Source organism: Geotrypetes seraphini, chromosome 10 (assembly GCF_902459505.1).
Source record: "Geotrypetes seraphini chromosome 10, aGeoSer1.1, whole genome shotgun sequence".
Classification (NCBI taxonomy): Eukaryota; Metazoa; Chordata; class Amphibia; order Gymnophiona; family Dermophiidae; genus Geotrypetes; species Geotrypetes seraphini.
This window is the reverse complement of record NC_047093.1, coordinates 56,835,071-56,860,194: the sequence shown is the minus strand read 5'-3', so window position 1 is coordinate 56,860,194 and position 25,124 is coordinate 56,835,071. Positions and strand designations below refer to the sequence as shown.

At 42.2% G+C, this 25,124-nt stretch overlaps 1 protein-coding gene across 1 annotated transcript in view; it reads left to right on the top strand.

Annotated features, from left to right (window-relative positions):
* The window catches only part of LOC117367697 (histo-blood group ABO system transferase 1-like), a 44,033-nt gene extending 19,144 nt beyond the window's left edge, over positions 1-24,889 (top strand). The window contains exons 4-5 of the mRNA XM_033960509.1: positions 12,810-12,944; positions 23,772-24,889. Coding sequence (XP_033816400.1) covers positions 12,810-12,944; positions 23,772-24,453 — 817 coding nt within the window. The 3' untranslated portion in view covers positions 24,454-24,889. The remainder of the gene's footprint in view (positions 1-12,809; positions 12,945-23,771) is intronic.
* The last annotated feature ends 235 nt before the right edge of the window (positions 24,890-25,124 follow it).

Here is a 25,124-nt window from a genome sequence, read left to right as displayed (position 1 = left end):
CCGCATATGCACTCTGGCCACGGACCTACAGGTCACGGATCAGGGATTACAGATCACGCAGGTCTGAGTGCGCATGCGCGGCTAGCGTTTTATTATATAGGATATACTGAAACTAGCTTTATAGCCCATTACATTAATGGGTGCTAGAATATGTGTGTGTGTATCTGTCTTTATTTCTTTCTCTCTCTGTCTCCTTAGCTGCTTTCTGTATTTCTGTCTTTCTTTCTTTTGGCTGTCCACCATCACCCCTTGCGTGCTCCCCCTGTCCATTCTCCCCTTCCTTTTATCTCCCCTGTGTCCACCACCACCCCTTCACTGCTCCCCTTATCCAGCAGCAGCCCTTCTCCCTTTGTTTTACCTTCCCCCTATCCATCAGCACCTCTTCATGCTCCCCCTGTCCAGCAGTAGGCCTTCCTTCCTTTTTTCCCCCCTGTCCATCAGCACTTCTTCCTGCTCCCCCTGTCCAGCAGTAGGCCTTCCTTCCTTTCCCCCCCCCGTCCATCAGCACCTCTTCGTGCTCCCCCTGTCCAGCAGTAGGCCTCCCTTCCTTTTTCCCCCCCTGTCCATCAGCACCTCTTCCTGCTCCCCCGTTCAGCAGTAGGCCTCCCTTCCTTTTTTCTCCCCCTGTCCATCAGCACCTCTTCCTGCTCTCCCTGTCCAGCAGTAGGCTTCCCTTTATTTTTCCCCCCCTGTCCATCAGCACCTCTTTGTGCTCCCCCTGTCCAGCAGTAGGCCTCCCTTTCTCCCCCCCTTTCTCTATCCCCCCAACAGTCCAGCATCTCCCTTCTCTTTATCTCCCATCAACCAAGCATCTCCCCTCTGTCTCCTCCTGTCAGCCTCTGCCATTCGCCATCTGGTCGAGCCGCTGCCGATAGGCGGTGTCCAGCTCCGGCGCGTTGCTCAAAGGCACAGCAGCGGGAGCAGCACCACCAGCAGCAGCGCCGCCATCTCCGCTTCCGGACACTGCGGGAGCCCTTCTCAAGGGGGCGGGACAGGCTGCTGATGAGCTTCGGGGGCTGCTGCTGTTAGCCCTGGCAGAGACAGAGCGGCCAAGCTGAGCTGGCGGCAGTGCCAGCGGCACTCTTTCTCTCAGCGGGCCGGGCCAGAAAAGGAGGAGAGTTACGGTTGGGTGCAGTCCGTCTGTTGTATGGTGACGTATAAGCGCGCATGTGCACTTTTGTGGCCACATCGCGATGGATCAGGGAACACGGCTTTAGATTGCGCATGCGCGCTTACCATTTTATTATTATAGATTGAAGTTATGAGTGGAAATTTGAATTTACCTGCCTTAGTTCCGTTGAAGAAATAACGGAAGTGCTGAAAGTGATACAGTGAAGTGCATCTCCGGAAGGGTAGAGAGGAGGAGAAAAGGGGATAAAAAGCAAAGGAAAATTACAGATAAATAAATATATTAGCCACATCTTGAGTTTTATTTTACATACTGGATAAACTGGAAATGTAGGCAAAGTTTACTGTCAGCTTTGAAAATTAATGGAAAGTCTAAGAAAAATTGAAGAGAACCGCTGAAAAGTGCCATAGTTAAATAAGTTTAATGTTTCTTTGGAGAGAGAAATAGAGTATTCTGATATACTGACAAGATTTGGAAAGACAGAATTAGCTGTTACTTTTAAGTTTCAAATGGAAATGGAGTGTATTATTATACTGATCTGAATTTTTAAACATTCACTGAGAGTGAAGGAGTAAGGAAAGGAAAAGGAAAAGGGAAAAACATATAAAGCAAAATGGTAGTTAATAGCAAGAGTGGGAAAGATCTACATCTCATCAAGCTAAAATGGATGCAGCAAGTATTAGTGGTAATGCAAAAAGGCTGAAGGCAGATCCTCCGACTCCTTCTAGGGTTCCACTTCCAAGAGATGATTTATTGAAAGATACAAACATAATTACAGAGCTTAGAGACATCATGCTAAAAGAGAGAGAGAGAGGAGATGGCTAATTTGGCCAAACAAATGGAGATGGCAAATGCCAGAACTGCTCAGCTTGAGAAGAGAGTGGATAAAGCGGAAGTAATACTACAACAATGTCAGAAAGACCATAATACAGTACAAGGTCTTGTAAGTCAGATTGAAGATCTGGAGAATAGATCCAGATGGAATAATTTGAGAATTCTGGGGTTACCGAAGGGGATGGAAGGGAAAAATGCAGTGGCTTTTCTTGAAGGTTTAGTACCAAAACTAGTACCTTTAAGCCCCAAATTTAATCTAGAAATCGAACGGGCCCACAGAATTCCTGACAAATTAACTGGAAAAGGATATCAGCGTCCTTTAATATTTAGAGTGTTGCGTTTTTACAAGGCAATTGAAATCTTGAGCCTTGCTAAAGTTACCAGAGAATTATCCTACAAAGAATCAAAACTACATATTGTCCCAGATTTTGCAAAAAATACAGCTAACAAGCACAAACAATTTCTACAACTTCAACCAAAGCTTAGGGAACTGAGGCTAAATATGGCCTCTTGTACCCAGCTGTGATGCGGGTTACACTTGATAATAAAACAACACAGTTTGAAGACCCAGCTAAGCTGGTGGAGTTTTTGGAACAACAAAAAGAACCTATGTCTATCTAGATCTTGGAAATGCCATATAGATAAGTATACAATGCGGAAATATTTTAATGACTTTTGTTTGGAATAAGAAGTAAAGAAGGAAGAGGAAAAGAGGAAATAAGAGAAAGAAAAGGAAAAGGGGAAAAATCAATACCATGGTGAATTTGAAGAAAGTTCAGTGTTTATATATGGTATTCTTATTGGTTTCACAACTGTTTGAGGTCATGAAGGAAAATTGTTGTGCTACCATAATTAGATGAATTTCAACATGGAAATACTTTGAAGCACATAAATTCAAGAAGTAACTGGATTGATTTGCAAAATCTGGAATTTTAACAAGAATGAATTTAATTCAATTGCCTAGACTTATTAGTAAAATAGTTATTGACTGGTTTTATATCATACAACAATAGAATGGTTTGTTATATTCTTTCTTACGACTTGGATAAGTTCAATATGATTTGATGATTTATTATGGTTTTAGTTATATGTTTAACATTGAATTTTTTTTAAAGTGCTTAATTTATTCTATATTTGATGATCAAAATGTCAAGTTGTCATTATATGTTATATTAGTTCATTAGGTTTGAGGATACCGGGATGAGTCATTTACAATAAGTCTTTATGTATCTTAGTATATTTAGAGATGGTATATAATTATCTATTTATTTATTTATTTATTAAAAATGAATAAAAGGGGTATAAGGGTGAGTGATATGATTGATTTAGTTACTTGGTAATTAAGAAGGGATAGTTGATAGAGGATGAAGGGGCATATATTCTTCGTAAGTTTTTCTATTCCTGTTTGTGTAAAAAGGAACTGCTGAAACAGTTATCATTGTGCCAAGAAACCACAAGGCCTTTTCTTTTTGTGTTCTGAGCTCTGTGTCCCCATTTTGTTCTGTTTTGATAAGAAACATTTGTTACAAAAGAAACATTGCTAGACCTTAGACAAGACAGTATTATATGCTATAATGGAAACTTCCCACTATTCCTCCCCTTATGTTTGCTACCTTTTTCTAGTTGCTTTTATGTATCCTGTTACCAAATATGGTCTTTCCTACAGTCATATGTTGAAAAAACTGACCCATGTGAAATGCTATATATATGTTACAGTACGCTGAATAAAGGAGATATATCCCTTGGCATATTGGCATATGCGTTTGTGTGTGTATGTGACAGCTGGACAGCAGAACGAGGCTAATACAAATTGGGACCTGGTCGTTTCAGAGGGAAAGAGATATTAATGTAAAACTGATTTTTAGGAAATGGGGTTCTTTCTTATATCAATTATATAATTTAATTTTTTAAAATATATAATTAATTTGTTCTTTTCAAAATAACACTAAATAATAGGCTTGTCTTAAAGGTATAGATGAATATGTATAGGTTTATTTTTATAATTTTTGGAAGAATACAATATGTATGATCCTTGTGATAAAATAAGTTAAAAAAGGGAACTTTTTACATATAGGACACCTAGAGGGGTTGTATTGTAAATCCACATAAGTGCTTCCAAGCAGGCATTTTGTGTAAAAGGGAGGGTGAAGGAGAGAGGGGGGGGGGGGTTATTTTTGTGTGGAGTTATTTTTATGGGGGGAAGGGTTGGGGTGTATGGTGGGGGGGAGGGAATGGATGTGTAATAGGATTGGTAGCTTAATGCGGATACAATTTATTTTAAGATTGCTAGAATGATACCGTATAGTTAAATAACACTACGTCTCTGAAAATATATTCATCAAATGTCAATGGTCTCAATCACCCTATTAAGAGAAATAAAACATTATCTTTTCTGAAAAGACAGGGGGCGGATATATATTTTATTCAAGAAACTCATTTATCTGCAATAGAACAAAGAAGAGAATTGGGTCAAACATTGTTTTTATGCCTCTGCTGTAGGGAAAAAAGCTGGAGTTGCTATCTTGGTACATAAAAAGTGTTTGGCCACGTTCAACATAATATCTATGGATCCCTTGGGAAGATGGATTCAAGTGAAAATGAGCTCAGGGAAAGATACCTTGTTGCTGTTTAATATTATGTGACAGGGAAGCTCCTGTCACCAGTTTAAACCCGGTTTTAAACCCTGCCATGCAAAGGGCTGCCCCTATTCCTAAGCCCAGGAAGCTGCCCAATAACCCTGTTCCTATCACGAAGAGCCAACAGGCAGGGCAAGGCAGAGAGAGAAGGGCAGAAACCACAATATCTGGTTTAGGGCACTATAATTCCTTTTATAACTCCTTGGGCAGTTCTCCAGTAAAGCCTCTAGTAAAGAAAACTAGCCCAGGAAGGGTTAAGGAAAGGGGCGGAGCTTACAGGCAAGACGAACCCAGAGGGAGAGTGGGAACGAGCCTGCAGCATAAAACCAGCACACCTGGGAACACTCAGGGGAACTCAGGAACTGCTAGAGAGAGACGTGCCGTGCAGAGCAGGAAGGAGCCAGCTAGGAGTTCTCTTTCCCAGTCCAGGGCTAAGGAACCGGCTGTCTTACAGCCCTCCCGAACTAACAAACTTCTGGCTCTTAGGCAGAAGCTCAAGGGAGGAGAAAGGCTTCCAGAGCAGGGCTGGCCAGTAACGGGCCCTGAAGGGAATTCCTATCCAGCCTCAGAGAGCGGAGAGTCCCTAATGGAGATAGAGGGAGAGGTCTCTGAAGGCAGTGAAATGGATTGCAGTCTAGCAGCCTGGGATCTCCTATCTAATCACAGTCAATAAGGTATGAATGGGGGAGGGGAATGAAAGTTAACGTATTTCTGTGCAGAGTTCTTTCTCCCTTAGGCAGGACTGTAAGGAAGTGTGAATGAGTCAATTAGAGCCCGAGAGATAGGCCGTGCAGAGAGAGAGTGAAGGAGGTGGGAACCCTAATTAACTTCCCAGAGAAGCCTGAACGGGAATTCAGTGATCTGACATTACATAACCCTGAATAGGGGAACTTTTGGGAGGGGACTTACACCAGTCAGAAAAGGGTGGATGGTTCCCCAGCCCCTACCCAGGAGCATAAGGGTAGTGGGGGCATTTTACTTCAGGAGGGTCAGGTGGGAAAAGCTTCCTGAAGTATCCTCAGGCACAATTAGTAAAACTGAAGAGAAAACGTTTTTGTTTATTTTGGCTTATCTGCCTGAGTAACAGGCTGGACTGTATGATAAAAGAGAAGCATTGTGGATGTGCTGTTTGTTTTAAGTCCACTCAGCCAAGAGGGACTACTGGAGCCCCAGTGCCTTGAACTGGGGATAATAAAGAGGAAAATTTGAACTTTACCAAGAAAGCAGTGTATGCTAATTATTCTACTGAAATTATCCAGCGGGAGTCCTCCAGGGAGCGCTCCGTCCTACGCCTGGGGCGGGAGCCGGGTTGCCAGCGCTAGGCTTATCCCTGGCCCCCGCCACAATATATATGCATCTAATTCGAATCAGGCGGAATTCTTTAAGAATCTTTAACAGTTGATTTTACCATCATCTGCCTCCAATTTAGTATTGGCAGGGGACTTTAATGCAGTAATAGATCCAATACTGGATAAAAAACCTAGTAAAATATTAAAATCGCTAGGTTTGGATAATTTGGTAAAATCTTGTGGTTTAAAAGATATTTGGAGGATTCTTCATTTCAATGATTGGGAATTTTCATTTTGCTCCCATGTTCATAAATCATTCTCAAGAATTGATTATATGTTTATATCAAATAATTTAGTTCAGCAGGTAAAAAAGGCAACCATAGATCCAATTATTTTATCTGATCATGGGAGTTTCTGGATCGAATGTGATATAGATGGACAAGAAAATAATAGACCTGTTTGGAGATTCAATAATGCAATGCTGGCAGATTACAACTTTATAGAGGAATTTCAATTGAAAATGAATGAATTTTTTCAGATCAATGCTTCAGAAGAAATCTCTATAGAAACATTATGGGATGCCTTTAAGGCTACCATGAGAGGACACATAATTTTGTATTCAGCATATATTAGAAAACAATTAAATAAAGACTTTCTTATCTTGGAACAAAATATTAAGGATTTGGAGTTAAAGTTGAAATCAAATTGGAAACAAAATACTTTTCAAGCCCTTCTAAAAGCAAAATATAGGTATAATGAGATTTCTTCCCAGTTGGCCAGGAAAGAGTTGGTATCTCATAAAGCTTTGTATTATGGAAACTTGAATAAAGCGAGAAGATTATTGACTAATTATCTTAAAGCAAAAAAAGAAAAGTAAACATTGTGGCTATTGCGGATGAGAATAAAGTAATTCAATCTCAAATTGGAAATATTTTTAAACAATTTTTGAACTTTTATAAAAGCTTGTATTCTGAGCATTATTCAACTAAAGAGGAAGAGGGTTTAGAGTTTCTACAGTTGATTAAGGGGCCTAAAATTCCCGATCATATGAAAGGAAGCCTCGAGACACCTTTTTCACAAAAAGAAATACAAATAGCATTGAAATTCCTTAGAGTTGGATCCGCTCCAGGGGGTGATGGATATACGGTAAAGTTTTATAAATCCTTTCAGATTACTTTGTTACCTTATCTATTAAATTTATATCAGGATCAACTGACTAAAAGTTGTATTACAGGTATATAAGAACATAAGAATTGCCATCTCCGGATCAGACCCTGGGTCCATCAAGTCCGGTGATCCGCACTCGCGGAGGCCCCACCAGGTGTACCCTGGCCTAGTTTTAGTCCCCCATATCACCGTATGCTTCTCAAGGGAGATGTGCATCTAATTTACCCTTACCCATATCACTCTATGCCACTCTTAAGGAGATGTGCATCTAGTTTACCCTTAAATCCTAGAACGGTGGATTCTGCAATTACTTCCTCTGGGAGAGCATTCCAGGTGTCCACCACTCGCTGTGTGAAACAGAACTTCCTGATATTCGTCCTGGACCTGTCCCCCCTCAGCTTCAATTTATGTCCTCTTGTCCGTGTCACATCGGACATTGTAAATAACTTCTTCCCCTGCTCTATTTTGTCAAATCCTTTCAGTATTTTGAAAGTCTCTATCAGATCTCCTCGCAGTCTCCTCTTCTCAAGGGAGAACAACCCCAGTCTCCTAAGTTGTTCCTCGTAGTTTAGGTTCTCCATACCTTTCACTAGCTTCGTTGCTTGTCTCTGCACCCTCTCTAGCAGTTTTATATCCTTCTTTAGGTATGGAGACCAATGCTGGATGCAGTATTCCAGGTGCGGTCTGACCATGGCTCTGTAGAGCGGTATTATAACTTTCTCTGATCTACTTGTAATTCCCTTCTTTATCATGCCTAGCATTCTATTTGCTTTCTTCGCCGCCGCCGCAAATTGCGCCGACGGTTTCAGGGTCCTATCTATCATTACACCCAGGTCCTTTTCCTGTTCGGTCTTTCCCAGAGTTACACCTGACATACTATACTTATGTTCTTTGTTTTTTCTGCCTAAATGCATCACTTTGCTTTTTTCCACATTAAACTTCATCTGCCATTTATCTGCCCACTTCTCCAATTGTCTGCTATCTGATTGCCCGACATAGCTTTGTGTCGTCTGCAAACTTGATGATTTCACTGGATGTTCCTTTTTCTAGGTCATTTATGAAAATATTAAATAAGATGGGTCCAAGTACCGAGCCCTGGGGTACTTTTTCTCATTCTGAGAACTTCCCATTTATGCCCACTCTCTGTTTTCTGTTCTCTAGCCATTTGCCTATCCATCTTAGTATATCTCCCTCTCTTCCATGGCCTTGTAGTTTTCTGAGAAGTCTTTCATGTGGAACCTGAATGAAGTTACATTTAGGTTAGGAAGGATATAAAGAGGTTGAAGAGAGTAGGAGAGAGTGGTGAGCCTTGAGGAACTTCACAGGGGTTGGACCAGGGTTCTGATTTAAGATCGTTTGTCTTTACTCTATACGTTCTAGATTTAGGGAATCCTTGGAACCAGTTGTATACCCTGCCTGAGATCCCTATGGCTTCAAGTATCTGTAGTAGAATGGTGTGGTCAACCAGATCGAATGCTGCAGAGAGATCAAGTTGAATTATCAGCATCCTTCTGCCTTTGCTGAGAAGCTGTCTTACTGTGTCTAGTAGGGTTACTAGTAGAGTCTCTGTGCTGTGGTTGGATCTGAACCCCGACTGAGAGGAGTGAAGAAGATTGTGGTCTTCCAGGTAGTTAGTGAAGTATTGTGCTGCTAGACTTTCTATTAGTTTGACATATATTGGTATTGAAGCGATGGGTCTGTAGTTAGCAGGGTTATCTATAAGGCCTTTGTGGTCTTTCACAATTAGGGTGATTATGATTTCTCCTAGGTGCTGAGGGAATTATCCTTCTGTGAGTGTAATTTGGATCCATTGCATGAGGCTAGCTCTAAATTTGGGGGTGGTGTTTGTTATCAGATAAGTGGGACAGTTTGTTATCAGATAAGTGGGACAGATAAGTGGGAAAGGGGACAGGTTTAGAACAAACGCTAGGAAGTACTTTTTCACTCAGAGGGTGGTAGATACATGGAACGCGCTTCCAGAGGCTGTTGTAGACAAGAAAATACTAAATGGATTCAAAGAAGGTTTGGATAGATTCCTAGAAGAAAAAGGGATTGGGGGGTACAGATAGGTATAGACCATTGCTCAGGCAATGGGCCTGATGGGCCGCCGCGGGAGCGGACCGCTGAGCAGGATGGACCTATGGTCTGCCTCAGCAGAGGCAACTTCTTATGTTCTTATGTTCTTATGTAGTTGTTCGAGTCGCATGAGGCTTGGCTGTATTTTTTGTAGAGTCGATTCATGTCAGTCCAGTGTACTACTGGAAAGTCGGTCCAAGTCCTGTCTGCTGCAATGGCTTCTCCTATTGTGGGGTTTGTTATTATTTCGTCGAGGTGGATTCGTGTGTTATTGAAGGTAGTCCTGATCATAGTAATCTTGTGTTTGAAGTAGTCTGCAAGTTGGGTGGCTGTAGGTGGGTGCTTTCCTTGAGCTGCTAGGTAAGGTTTGGTGTCAGTAAGGTTTTTTTTACTAGATTGAATAGTTTTTTAGAGTCTGGAGACTCCAATCCTACTAGTTTGGAGTAGTAAGCTTTTCTTTTTTCCTTGAGTTTGATCTTGTATTGTTTGATTAGGCTTCTCCATGCTATTTTGGATTGATCTTGGTTATTTTTTTCCAGTTTCTTTCCAGTTGTCTGCAGTGCCTTTTGAGTTGGAGAAGTTCGGAGTCGAACCATTTGTCAGATTGTCTACAGATTTTGTGTTTTGATTTTATTGGTGCTAACTCATTCAGGATTGATTCGCTTAGTGATCGCCATTGGGGTATGAATTCTTTGGGGTCTATGGATTCGATTGCGGGGTCTGTTTTGTCCCATAATGAGGTTGGTTCGATTTTTGGACGGGTTTTGATGGGGGATTTGTGGGGTTTATGTTTATAATTACATTGTGCCCAGTTGATGTTGAAGGTGTATTTATAATGATCTGACCAGAGGGAGAGGTGCCATGTCCCGTTTGAGAAGTGAATTTCAGGTGCGTGAGAATGTTGGGTCATATAAGCAGCAATATCTAGTTGATGTCCTTTTTCGTGTGTGGGTTGAGGGTTGAGAATTTGGTAGGCTAGTGCTTTGAGGTACGCGAGTATACTTTCAACTTGATTGGAGGTATGGTCTTCAAGGTGGAGGTTTATGTCTCCTAGGAGCAAGTTGTAGGTTGACGTTAGAGAATTCTGGAAGATGAAGTCTTCAAGTGAATGTTTTGTAGCGTTCCATTTGCCTGGGGCAATATAGCAGAGAATGCAGGTTATGGTGTCTTTGAGTGTGTCGTCGGATAGTTGGCAGGCTAAAAGATCCAGATAGGGGGTAGTGTATTTGTCTAGAACTTTTATGTTGAGTTTGTTTTTGGCTAGGATGGCCAGTCCTCCCCCTCGCTTTTTTTCTCGGCAGATCAGCTCTACTTTGTACCCCTTAGGGCAGAATTCTGTTATGCAAGGGTCTGAGTCAGAGATTAACCAGGTTTCAGCTAGGAATAGGCAACCTAGTTGTTCTTTGACTATCCAGTCCTTTATTAGGTCTGCCTTTGGGCCGTTCGATCTTATGTTCATATACGCACAGGCTATTGAGGTGTATGTTGTATTGTGTTAGGAGTAACATTTTGGGTAGAGGAGGCTTCTTGGCTGAGGATGGTTGTTGTGAGCTGTTGTTCTTGGCTTAGGAGGTGGTCTTTTTCCCCAGTTGGGGGGGATGCTTTTATAGGTGAAAGTTGTGCAGTCTATCAGATTTCTGGATGGTTGGGTTTTTCTGTATAGTTGGAAATGTCTGTTGGATTCAGTCAAAATTGGGATGGGGGAGAAATGGTACCCGGCTGTTTTCCAGTTTGTTAGGAACAGGAAGAATAGTAGGAGGGCGAGCATGAGTTTTGTTGTGCTGGGTGTCATTGTGATTGTAAGTGGGGGACAGTTCTTCCTCAGATTGAGATCTGTATGCTGGGGTGGGGACCCTTGGAAGGGCTAGGTCTTTGGTATGGCTAGGTCTGGGATTTTGGAAGGGCTAGGACTTTAATGGGGATTGGTTGGAGTGAGATGTAGGCGCTTTGGATGGATTGCTGCTGTGCAGTTAATGTGAGTACAAGCATGGAAGTGGATTGGTGGTGTTGGGCCTGATGTGGCTTTTGGCTTTTGAGTTTAAGACTTGAAAGGAGAAGAGCAGAAGTTGTCTCCTTACCTCTCAGCTCTTCTGATGGTGTTGCGATTGGGTTTTCTTGAGAGATTCAGTGCAAGTTGGTGAGTCTGCTGTTGGGGAGATTCACGTTAAGTTGTACAGCGTCTTATGTCTCTTCGCACAGTCGCTTCGCAAAGGTGCGTGCTAAGGCGCACGTGCCTTTGTCATGCGCCTTCGTTGGCATGCCGAACGGCAGCGTGCCATTGTCACTGTGAACTTTGAGCAGGATCCCCTGCTAGTTCTGGGGGAGGGGCGGAGCAGTGCTCCCACGCTCCGTTGCTGGCCCCGAAGTAGTGTTGGTTTCGGTGTGGTTCTGAAGTCTCTGAGCAGGATCCCCTGCTAGTTCTGTGGGAGGGGCGGAGCAGTGCTCCCATGCTCTGTTGCTGGCCCCGAAGTAGTGCTGGTTTTGGTGTGGCTCTGAGGTCTCTTTAAATGATGATATGGTATTTAGTCATCTACATCTACCATGGAATGGATCATTTGACCTAATGCCTTTCTGCTTCTATTAACTGTTGAACTTTGATCTGATATGAGCCTCAGCACCCAGAGGTTGTGGGTTCAAACACACGCCGCTCCTTGTGACCCTGGGCAGGTCAATCCCCCCATTGCCCCAGGTATGTTAGATAGATTGTGAGCCTGCCAGGACAGAGAGGGAAAACTGCTTGAGTACCTGAATAAATGCATGTAAACCGTTCTGAGCTCCCCTGGGAGAACGGTATAGAAAACGGAATAAATAAATAAATAAATGATGATTTGGTACTTTGTCATCTATCGTGGAATGCCTTTCTGCTTCTTTATCAGTTCAAATTTGATCTGATATGCCTATATATGCTGATTTGGTGTATTGAAATCTATCATGGGGGGGATGTTAATGTAGTTGTCCAGTTGTCTGTTTACATGTATGGACATCATAGGGAGCACATGATATTATGTATGCAATATGTAAACTGCTGTTGCTGTGATCTCTGACAAAGAAAATGAGGAGGGATGTTATCAACGTAAGCTACTGTTAAGATAGGTTATTTTACTGCAAGTCCTGCTATTATAGCGCAGGATCTCATTGTATAAAATGGGACCTGTGCTAAAATAGCATGACTTGTAGTAAAATAAAAACAAACAAACGTCCAACAGGACAAAAATCCACGGGTTCAAAATCACACCAAAAACAGTGGGAACGGACAATGAACACTCCACCAAAAATCAAGAATGTGAAAAAACCCCTTGTTTATTCCAAAAAAAAGGACAAACAACTGTGGACCCGACATAATACTGTGGTTCGGCAAATCAAAACGCCTGCATCAGGGGTCATTGTAGTGTTGTAATACAAGGCTGGGTCAATCAAACGCAAAAAAAAGTCAAGCGCTGAAAAGCTATCAAAGGTTTTTTTTTACATTCTTGACTTTTGGTGGAGTGTTCATTGTCCGTTCCCATGTGGTAAAATAAACCATCTTAACGTTAGCCCACATTGATGACTCTCGCTGAATTACTTTAAAATAAGTTATTTTCTTCAGTGCAGTTTTATATGGATTATTGCTGTTGTTTAATAATATGTAATTGCTGTAGTACAATGAAGCTAAAGATGAAATATCTCTCTGCCCTCCAGGAGAACAGATGTTCTTGTCATGACACCATGGTTTGTGCCAATAGTTTGGGATGGAACATTCAACATTAATCTCTTGAACCAGCAATTCAAGCTAAGAGATGTCAAAATTGGACTGACAGTATTTGCCATTAAAAAGTAAGTCCTCCAGAAAATCAAAATATATACCAGCACTGTTAGTTCTGTATGGCATGGACGGAACAATGTGAGTCAGCAACACAAGAGGATGTTGAAGAGACTAGAGTAAGAGAATCCATAGGGAACAGATTCTGCCTCTCTGTTCCATCTTTGCACTTTTATCTCTGCAGTTCTGTGTGGCAGCCTAAGTGCAAATTCTGCCGTGAAGGTCATGGACTTCTGTGATATATAGCTGAGAAGTCTAGCTTCATATGATAATCTGAGGTCTCAGAGTCCCTTTGTCAATCTCAGTGGTAAACAGAAAATACGTAGCTATAGATGTCAATTAATTATTGACTAGCAACTAGATTGTAAGTGTGTTTGTTAATTTATCTAACATCAAAACAAAACTGCTACTTCAGTTGTACCATTGATATCATCAGCAAACAGTGGTTGTCTCAATTATTCAATATATAGGCTTGCAAATGGTATAATATAACCAAAATATTCGTATTTCTTGTATGGACCTTCAGACCACCTAATGGGTACACACCCCAGGCTATTATACTCTTCGTCAGTCCAACTTTATTCAAATTTTATTTGTTTTTATTTTAAATTATGGTCATTTTAAAATCAGCACAACATCACTTAGCTGTAGCTTATAGTGATGCTCTTTAATCTTCACCCCTCCCGACATGCATGTTTCACACACAGAAATTTTCTTCAGGGTTTTAAAATGACCATAATTTAAAATAAAAATAAAAACAAATAAAATTTGAATAAAGTTGAACTGACGAAGAGTATAACAGCCTGGGGTGTGTACCCATTAGGTGGTCTGAAGGTCCATACAAGAAATACGAATATTTTGGTTATATTATACCATATGCAAGCCTATTTATTGAATAATTGAGACAACCACTGTTTGCTGTTAATTTATCTAAACATTTGCATACCTTTGCAGCATAGACAGCAGCTGGATGAGAACCCCTGGAGCTAGGGTTCAAATCCAGCTGATGCTCCTTGTGACTCTGGACAGTTCTCTCACTCACCTTTCACTGCCTCAGGTACAAACTAATGCATAAAGTGAGTAATGTACAAAGCCTGCACAAGACCTGAGCACTAGCACAATTTTGTATGTAGAAAAGGGGTTTTGTGCACAAGCTACCCTGCTCACAGCATATTTCAAACTGTGGTAATAAAGGGTAATTAACCGTCTGCACAATGTGCTGCGGCGGCAAAAAGGGCAAACAGAATGCTAGGAATGATAAAGAAGGGGATCACGAACAGATCGAAGGAGGTTATCATGTCGCAGTACCAGGCCATGGTGTGCCCTCACTTGGAGTACTGAGTCCAGCACTGGTCGTTATACATGAAGAAGGACATGGTACTACTCGAAAGGGTCCAGAGAAGAGCGACTAAAATGGTTAAGGGGCTGGAGGAGTTGCCGTACAGTGAGAGATTGGAGAAACTGGGCCTCTTCTCCCTTGAAAAGAGGAGACTGAGAGGGGACATGATTGAAACATTCAAAATACTGAAGGGAATAGACTTAGTAGATAAAGACAGGTTGTTCACACTCTCCAAGGTAGGGTGAACGAAAGGGCACTCTCTAAAGTTGAAAGGGGATAGCTTCCGTACAAACTTAAGGAAGTTCTTCTTCACCCAGAGAGTAGTGGAGAGCTGGAATGCTCTTCCGGAGTCTGATGTAGGGGAAAACACCCTCCAGGGTTTCAAGACTAAGCTGGACAAGTTCCTGCTAAACTAGGACGTACACAGGTGAGGCTGGACTCATTTTAGAGCACTGGTCTTTGACTTGGGGGCTGCCGCGTGAGCGGACTGCTGGGCACGATGGACAACAGGTCTGACCCAGCAGTGGCAATTCTTATGTTCTTATGAGAGGAGAAATGTGAACTGTGTATTTTTGGGAACAATCTGTATGTTGTTTTGATTGTATTTTAGATCATATTGTTTTAGTTTGATATTATATGTAATTATGTATGTTTATCTTGTTACCCACCTTGGGAAAGGCTGGATTTATATAAATAGCCCATAACAAATAATTAACTATTCAGTGCAGAAGCAGAGAAGTGTGCAGAAGAGTGAAAAGCTGAATATAACACTGGGATTAGCCACCATGAGAACGGGCTACTAGGCTTGATGGACCAGTGGTCTGACCCAGTAAGACTATTCTTATGTTCTTATCTTAACATCGAATCAGAGGAAGAGTAGAGGACCCGCAACTTTTTTCTGGCTTCAGGTGATCTGAGGTAAAGTGCTGCTTTTCACATCAGATCACTGATTCCCACTGAAGGCCCACAAATGACCCCCATCGGGGTCCCACATCCCTGATATCTAAACCAAAAAATTAATAGTGCTCTAGTGCAGTGGTTCCCAACCCTGTCCTGGAGGAACACCAGGCCAATTGGGTTTTCAGGCTAGCCCTAATGAATATGCATGAAGCAAATTTGCATGCCTATCACTTCCATCATATGCAAATCTCTCTCATGCATATTCATTAGGGCTAGCCTGAAAACCCGATTGGCCTGGTGTTCCTCCAGGACAGGGTTGGGAATCACTGCTCTAGTGGACCCTTTCCTTCGACCCCTGACCTCCTCCTTCCTCCATTTCCCCCAACACTAAATAAAATCCATGGTGGGTTAGTGGCTCCTGAACTCCCCAGACCCCCTCCACTGGCATCCTTGAACTTGGGGGACAGGACCAGTGCCCACTGGAATACACTGCATGAGTCTTCTTAACAAGGAAATTTTTGTCTTCTTTGACAAAAATTCCCTTGTTTTGCAGAAACAGGAGCTAGTGGGCATCACTTTTCCTTTCCAAATCACGATGCACGGGAGGAGTCTGGGAGGAGTCGGTATCCACTAAACCATCATGGATTTTATTTGGGTGTTAGGATGTAGGGGTCAGAGGAGGGGAAGGGATCCATTAGATCAACATGGATTTTTTGTTTTGTCAGTGGGTAAGGTTCAGGAGGGGCAAGGGAGTAGAGGGTGTCCACTAGATCACCAGGGATTTTTTTGAATGTTGATGGGGGATTGGGGGCCCACAAGAGAGGAGGTGTTCCATAAGATGACAATAATTTTTTTGGTTTGGGTGTCAGGGTGGGGACTGGAGGTCTATGGAAGAGGACCACTAGACCATCAGGGATTTGGGGAGAGGGGGTTGGGTCAAAATAGAGATGTAGAATCTAGCAGGATTTTTTTCCCCAATGTTTCCTTTCCTGTCAGTATATTAGATCATCCCCACATTTGTACTGACAGAAAGGGAGGCATTTTACTTTAATGCAGCAAACATCTGTATATTACAGTGGCAGTGTGTGCTTTTTTATCTGACATTGTACACTTAACACAGTTGCAATGTGCATTGTAGGAATGTCCCACAATAAACACACATGCAATCTTAGAGTCGAGAGGAGATGCTCCAAATGAATGGTCTCTCCCTCTTTTTATTGAGAATCATATCTCCATTAATTACTTAGTTAATGCTCTACAAGGTTATAATTTCATAATGCATTTACAGTGAGGATTAAACCATTGTTTATCTATATCATGTGTGTCTCAAAGCTACTAACTCACGTGACATATGAATACATAATAACAGTTATAATAAAGCGATTCCCAATGTGTACCTTTCTGATATGTCTCAAATCTTACTATTATAATAAACTCCTTAGTGATTGCCAAAAGGTGCTTCAAAAGATACAAAAAAAGGCAAGAATGTCAATACGGACTCTATGAGTGTGTTAAACAGTCACTCCCTACTAATAAACAGTACCACTTAAATACGGACTCTGTGCTTTTCTGTTGATCAGGTGACGTCATGCACAGTTTTGAATTCTTTATTTCAAGATGGTGATAACAGCGTGGACTCCTCTGAGTTTGTTACGGCCAAAAATAATTGGTGTAGCCTGCAGTGTGAGCTCATTAAATTGGAATTACACAGTATGTCCCTTGTTGAGTATATTAAGAACCATTACATCCCTCGTGGTTTAAGAGTTTCTAAGCCCCCCGGTATGTTTACTAATAAGGAGGCGTTTTTGCATAAATGGGCGGCGATCCTGAATAAGTGCTCACTAGACCTGATGGTTTTGCTGGTGGACACTATTCGGGAAGCGTCTCAGGAAGTGAATCAACAAGCAGAGGTGTTACATACCAAACTAACTACTGATTCTATTATGACACCTTTGTACACCCAGAATTTACCCGAAATTCGGGCATCTCTAGAGCAATACCGCATCAAAATCAAAGCGGGTAAAGTAAAAAAATTTCATAGGGATGCTAATGACTATGCTAACGGACAGGTTTACAAATGGATGTCTACTGTGGATCCTAGCAAGGGGGGTTCATTTAATACCTTAAACACTGAAGATAGCTCTTCTATGAGTGACTCTAGTGCGTCGGGTGCCCGCTCTGGTGCTTCGTGTTTTTTGGGGCGGGGCAGCAGGGCTGGCCGAAGACGTGGCAGGGGGCGCCGGGGTTTATCCGACCGAAATCAGGGGTACGGATACAACCCCGGTGCAGAGTCCAATCAACCGGTTACACGTCTCCAAGCTTCGAGAGGAGGTCAGCAGGTTTAACCGCGTCTTCTCCAGGCATTATTGACGCTAGTTCTACTAATGAGGGGTCCGCTGTTATCAACATTTCTGGTTTTGATCTTTCTTTGGCACAAATTCAGGTATTAAACAAGGGTCTTACTTTTGTTCCTACCACCAATTTTGATTTGTTTACTGCACACAGAGACATTGCTCGGTTTGTGAGGAACCTTCAAATAAAATTGTTCTTTGCTGATAAAATTAATACCAGCGATGGTTCTTTGTTCCGGGCAAAGTCTCATTGGGTCCCACCAGGGAATATGGACCCCCATATCAGAGTGTTTAGGGATTTGATGTTCAGGGATATTGACCATATGGCGTCTGCTGGTAATTCCCGGAGGTATTCCAATTTAACCCGGGTCCAGTATCAGGCGCTTCAAGCGCTTAGAGCAGATCCTACCCTTGACATCAAACCCGCCGACAAGGGAGGGGCCATTGTTGTACAATCTATTACTCAGTACCAGTCTCAAGTACAAGCCCATATCACTAATACGGCATGGTATAGAAGGCTGGAGTCTGACCCCTCCCTTGTTTTACAGGCTGATATTGCCAAAGCGGTTCAAACTGCATTTGAAAAAAACATGATTACCAAAACTGAGGCGAAATTTCTCATACAGACCCCCACTCGCATTCCTCATTTGTATACTGTCCCCAAGATACATAAATCTTTGCACAACCCTCCGGGCAGGCCCATCGTGTCTTTACGCGGGACTGTCCTGGAGCCGTTGTCCAAGATGGTAGACCACTTTCTTAAACCTCAGGTGGTCAAAGCCAAATCGTTTATTTGGGATACCACCCATTTTTTAAAATGTATCAGAGCCCTTGAAGTCCAGTCTAATGATCTTTTGGTAGTCATGGATCTTGAAGCACTTTATAGCAACATCCCTCAGGCAGAGGCTTTAAAGATAGTGGACAAGAATTTGTCTGCTTTACCCATTGACAATAGAATACCTGCTTCTTTTTTGCAGATTTTATCTACATTTGTTCTGCAACGGAATTTTTTTGAAGCCCAAGGAGAGTTTTATTTACAGACACACGGGGTAGCTATGGGTACTGCCATGGCTCCCAGTGTTGCTAACCTGTATGTGTCCAACTTTGAGGAGGGTTATCCATCCAGTTGGATGTCTGCCATTTCGGTGTGTCTCCGTTTCATCGATGATGTGTTTTTAATCTGGACGGACTCCTTGGCTCGTTTTCATTTGTTTTTGGATTGGCTCAATTCAGTGGACACTCATTTGAAGTTTACTGCTACTACAAGTGTTTCTTCAGTGACTTATCTGGATACTGTGGTGACTAAAAATGCGGGGAAATTAAGCACGTCTGTGTTCAGAAAAGCGACCGACCGGAATACCTATTTACATTTCACTAGTTGTCATCCTTCTAGACTCAAACAGGCTATTCCGGTCGGTCAATTTCTTAGAATCCGCCGAATTTGTTCGTCTCTGGCCGAATTCAAAACACAGGCCAGAGATTTATCTCAACGTTTCCTGGAAAGAGGATATCCGGAGTGGACTATAAGATGGGCATATTTACTTGCCCGTCATGCCAATCCTGAATTACTGCTCAATCCTGCTCAGCGTTCCAATCCGGAACGTCCAGTATGTGTGGTATCTTATTCCCCTCGGGCTCAACAAATGGCTGCCCTTATCAGACAACACTGGCAGGTCATGAGTTTCCACTCCATCTTTCAGGAACCCCCCCTCATAGCATTCTCGCGTCCCAGGAATCTGAAAAATTTGTTGTCTACTCATGTCATCAATAGTAGCTCTGGTTCTCATCTTCCTTGTGGACATTGTTCTATGTGTTCTAACACCATCAGTGCGTCTGGCTGGCATGATCCTCATACTCACAGGGATTTTCCATTAAGGAGTCACACCACTTGTGAATCACGGTGGGTGGTGTATATCATTAACTGTCCGGTGTGAGTTATCTTATGTAGGACGCACTTGCAGAATGATTAAAACCAGGCTAACGGAACACAAGAGTAGACTCCATCAGGCTGTTGAGTCAGCTCCCATGGTCTCCCATTGTTTACAAGCGGGCCATGAGTTCCAACATTTAACATGGATGGTGTTGGAACAGATTCCTGAGACCTATAGAGGGGACAGAATGATACAGCTTCAATTGCGAGAACAATATTGGATTTTCCAGCTGGGCACTGTCATACCGGGGGGTCTCAATGAATGTATGGAATGGAACACCATTGTTTGAGTTTTGGAGACCCCTCCTTGTTTTTTTCGTTTTTATTGATTGAAAGTGTTTGACATCACTTTGGATCTGCTTTTAAGCTCGGGGAGTTGCCTTTGCGGGCCCTCCTTCTTTTCTCCCAGTTGGTATCGCTCCTGCTGCATGATCCTGATGAAGGGTTCCACCCGAAACCGGTTGATCCTATGACTATTCTGGTCTTCTGTTGTTGTCATTACCTTCATTTTGGCTCGTTTTAAAAGCTAAGTTGGCTGCGGTTTCATGTTGTATCTTGGGGATCAGGCTGGGTAGGACTCTATGAGTGGGTTTTCAGTTTGTTCACCCTCTCACTAGTTCACTGTTTGTGATTTATTTATTATCATTATCATTTGGCACTGTTGATTTTGCACACTAGGGACGCCCGATGATGGTGTGCAGGCGGGGTGATTCACCTCCGTCTTTGTAAGTGGAAGCGCTGGAGTTTGTTCTCCCGTCGCTAACAACCTCACACTGAGAGCGTCCCTTCTTTGAATTGATATTTAGTATTTAAGTGGTACTGTTTATTAGTAGGGAGTGACTGTTTAACACACTCATAGAGTCCATTTTGACATTCTTGCCTTTTTTTGTATCTTTCAAATCTTACTATGGCATGTGACAGTCCAAAGATTATAATGCATGCTTCTTAAGCTCTCTTGATTAGCCTTGCTCAGGCAAAGTCTGATAGTTGCCCATATAAGGGATGCTTAAACAAGATAAGAGAAAAAGGCTAAATGTATGTCTGGTTAATATATAGCAAGAGTCAGGGAGGGGGGAATGCCTCAGCCTTCTGCTCAAGGTGCAACCTTTGTCCTTGCTTAGAATGTATACGTGGCAGGAGGGAGAGGGAGAGGAAATGAGAAACAGGGCCTCAGAACCAAACCCAGGTCTGGATCCACACACAGGCCCAGATCCGCACACAGGGCCTAGGTCGGTGTGCCGACCTGGCCTGCGTTCAGAACCACCTGCATGTTAACCTTGCCTGTGTTCTGATGCCCTGGATCAGAACTTATAAGATCTCCATCCCTACAGTGCATGCTCGTTCTTTGTATTGGGAATGCTGTTCCCTCTAAACCAGTGGGCTCAAACTCAAACCCTTTGCAGGGCCACATTTTGGATTTGTAGGTACTTGGAGGGCCGCAGAAAAAATAGTTAATGTCTTATTAAAGAAATGACAACTCTGATTGAGGTAAGTACCTACAAATCCAAAATGTGGCCCTGCAAAGGGTTTGAGTTTGAGCCCACTGGTTTAGAGGGAACAGTATTCCCAATACAAAGAACAAGCATGCACATTGCAACCTGAAATTATCAGAAGCAATTAAGGAAAGATTTATAAACTATAGTTAAAGAAGTTAAACATGCAGAAAGTTAAAGAAGTGTAACATGTAGAAAGTGAAAAACTATTAAAGTATCAACTGCAAGAGACAAGATTTTGGACCAACTATTTTGAGGCCCTTGGTATTATAAAGAATGATTCTTTATGGAAAACTTGTGCCTTAAGTGTCCGGCAGTCGTGTCCGCAACCGCCTTCAGCTCTCGCTTCCCTTACCAGACACACGCACAAGCTGCACTGCCTCCAATGGTTACCTTACGTTCTGGAACGTTTCCCGCCTCACTGCTATAACCTCACACAAGCGCTTTCCTGTGTCTGTACGTGATTGTGAGGTGGAGTGGAGAGGACAATCATGTACAGATGCAGGAAAGCGCTTGCGTGAAGTTACAGCAGTAAGCTGGGCAATGTTCCAGAATGCGACCGCCGGACACTTAAGGCACAAGTTTTCTATAAAGAATCATTCTTTATAATACCAAGGGCCTCAAAATAGTACCTTGCGGGCCATGAGTTTGAGACCACTGCTCTAAAGCGAGCAGGAATCCTCCAACAGTATTTCTGCCACTAGGGGGTGTGCTTCCGTACTGTGTTTTCAATTGCTAGGGACAGACAAGTTCCCTGGAGTCTGCAGAGCTTGTCATCTTTCACTGAAAATGTGATAGTGAAACAGCACCCCCCACCGGCAGGATTGTAGGTGGATGACTCCTGCTCAGCTTAGAGGGCAAAGTAATTGGGAAGCTAATATTTTGGTTAGGTTTGTGATAGAAATCCATGTGTTAAGGGGTAAATTCAGAACAGATCGCTAAAAGTTAGGCTCCAAAAAATCTGGGTACCAAGCTAGAATTTTATAAAGACAGATCTGCCCATTAAAACTGTTATAGAATACCAGCTCAAGACCACAGTTTTATGCCAAATTTTAGGCACAATCACTTATGCCATGTCCATCAATTCATATAAAAACAGAATTATCCTATCAATAAGTTTAATCAAGAATTACTGAAGCAAAAATCACTTCTCAGTCCATAATACTATGAATGTGCTCAGAAGTCTGCCCAGAAGGGTGGACAGGATTGTTCCTGCTGCTGCATTCAGGTTACCCTCTTCTGTACCAATACTGATTGGAATGGGGATGGGGAGAAGGGTACATGGTAGGCGGAGAGAAAGTGTTTGGAAGAGAGAAACATATAAAGTGCAAGGGGGAAATAGTGTTGCGATAGGAGAGGGAAGAGTATGTTAGGAGAGATGGGTTGGGGAGAGAAAGTGTGTTGGGGGGCAGATAGATGAACTGAGTGAAAAAGAGTACCAGGCAACAGACTGTGTTTTAGTTAATATGGGTCACTATGAGCACACTTGAGCAACTGGACTGGCCGAATTATTCAAAGTTTCCCCTTCCTCATCTTTGCCCGACAGTCTTGGCTCACATTTTGCAATTTAAATGAGCTTACTGCAGGATGCTTTCAGAGGGCCTGAGGCAAGTTTGACATTTGCATATACAAATCACATGCAAAATAATTTTCTAATTTTATCTGTGGAGGGGGCATGCCAGGGGTGGGTTATTTATTTTATTTATTTAGTTTTATAGCCCATCTTCCTCAGGAGCCCAGAACGAGTTACAGTGTACAATATTTTGGGTACATTCACAGCATACTGATTACAGTGATATGTTTACAATATTCTGGACACCAAACAGCACAATAGTTAAGGTAAAGATCTTCTGTGAGAGTATTTAGCACAAACTTTTAAACGGAACGTGTGCAATTTTAAGACACCTCCAGACACTCTTCACATGGAATATTACATTTACAGATCCTCAGAAGTACCACGTAGAACTCAAGTATATTCATTGTACCAGGATTTATGCATTACTTTCTCACCGGATCTTAAAGCATTTATCTATAACTTTATAAATTATTTTTCCACCTTTAGTGTATAAATGGTTAAAGTACTTAGCTTAAAATTGTGGTCATTCTTTAAGGGATTTTTACCACCAACATATTTCACCCGAAGGGGTTTTTTCAAGGCTCATATCCCTAATAAAACAGAAGAACATTTCTAAATTAATAGTGACATTATTATAGTGCTGTCTTAAAATTAACTCACCATAATATCCCATGATGAGTGACAAAACACATTTTAAAAGGTGACTATGTCATAAGAATGTCTGTGTTAATAGGCACAATGTTCTGGAGACATAGACTTTGGGAATATTCACAACACACTGGAGAATTTGATTAAGGGTTACAGAGGAACATTTACAATTTGATTGGAGACATTAGACTAGTGGTAGGTGTTAGAGGCCATATGTTGGAGGGGTACATTCAGTGTGCATTGAAGGTATATAGAGATATATTACAGAAGTAACTGGAGGCATTGGATTAGGGTACCTTCACCCTATTCTTAGTCATGGATTAAGGGACCCAGCGGTATAAATTCATCTAAACCGAGGATAAGAGACTGATTGGGACCTTGGGAGGTGTTTGAGAAGTGCTCTTATGGAACAATATGCTGCCGTCAGCAATGAGTTTTAGATGAGTGGTTTTAGTTCTAGACCGCTAGAGTCTGGTCTTTAAGGTCTCAAGGCTGGTATGTGAGTGTTCGAGAACAGTATTATTTTTACCGATTTCCAGAAAGGTAGTAGGCTATCTTCTTCTACACTATAGAGTTTTAATGCTATACAACTGTTTTATTTCAGGTATGTAGTCTTCCTTCAACGCTTTCTAGAAACAGCAGAAAAGTTCTTTATGGTTGGACATAAAGTAAACTACTATATCATGACAGACCAACCTAAGGAGGTTCCCAATGTGACACTCGGAGAAGGAAGAAGCATGATAGTGCTCAAGATCCAACGCTATGCCAGATGGCAAGATGTCTCTATGAGACGCATGGAAATAATTAGCCTGTTTGCTAAAAAGCAGTTCATTCATGAAGTTGATTATCTTGTCTGTTTAGATGTACATATGAAGTTTAGTGACTGTGTTGGAGTGGAGATCTTGAGTAACATCTTTGGAACGCTACACCCTGGTTTTTTCAGGATGCAGCGGCAGAATTTCACCTATGAACGCAGGCTTGAATCTCAAGCCTACATTGCTCACGATGAGGGTGACTTTTACTATGCAGGAGGCTTTTTGGGGGGCACAGTAGAGGAGGTTTATAAGTTAACAAACCAGTATCATAATGCAATCATGACAGATAAAGCAAATAGCATTGAAGCATTGTGGCATGATGAAAGCCATTTAAACAAATACTTTCTAAATCACAAGCCAACCAAAATTCTCTCACCCGAGTATATGTGGGACTGCAAGGGAGAACCAAAAGTCCTCAGAAAAAGAAGGTTTGTTATTGTTCCAAAGAACTGCGATCAGATCAAAAATTAACGAGAACTGTCACAGATCTCATTCCATAAAGAAAAATAATGTTATAATGACACCAACGTTCACCTTGGGCTCAATTCAGCCCTAGCAGTCTTGAACCACAGAACACAAATAGCAGCCTAAAATCAAGTTTTCCCAAACAGCTACTGTTAAGAGGGAATATTCAGGTGCTGCATGATGGTTTTTCAAACTCAAAACATATTTGCAAGGCCCTGACAAAAAGATACATGTAATGAGTGCACTGGAAGTGGAGCTCTGTTCTTGGGGTTGGGCTTAAGCTAGAGCAGCTCTATACAGGACTGAAAAGTAGGGGGATGGGCCATATAAGAACATAAGAACATAAGCATTGCCTCTGCCGGGTCAGACCAGGGGTCCATCGTGCCCGGCAGTCCGCTCCCGCGGCGGCCCTCCAAGTCCATGACCTGAAAGTGTTCCCTACCTAACCTAAAATATCCATACCCTATTCGCTCAATGTCCTGTAAGGTAAACCTCTATCTGTACCCTGTTATCCCCTTCGCTTCCAGGAAGTCATCCAGTCCCTTTTTGAACCCCATAGTGCCATGATAGTACCTCTTTGAAGTTTTGCTGGTACATGGCTCTAGAGCAGGGTCCCATTCAGCACAGGTATGTTGTGCCTTCACAATTTAATGCACTAAGCTCTAGGCAGTAGCCTG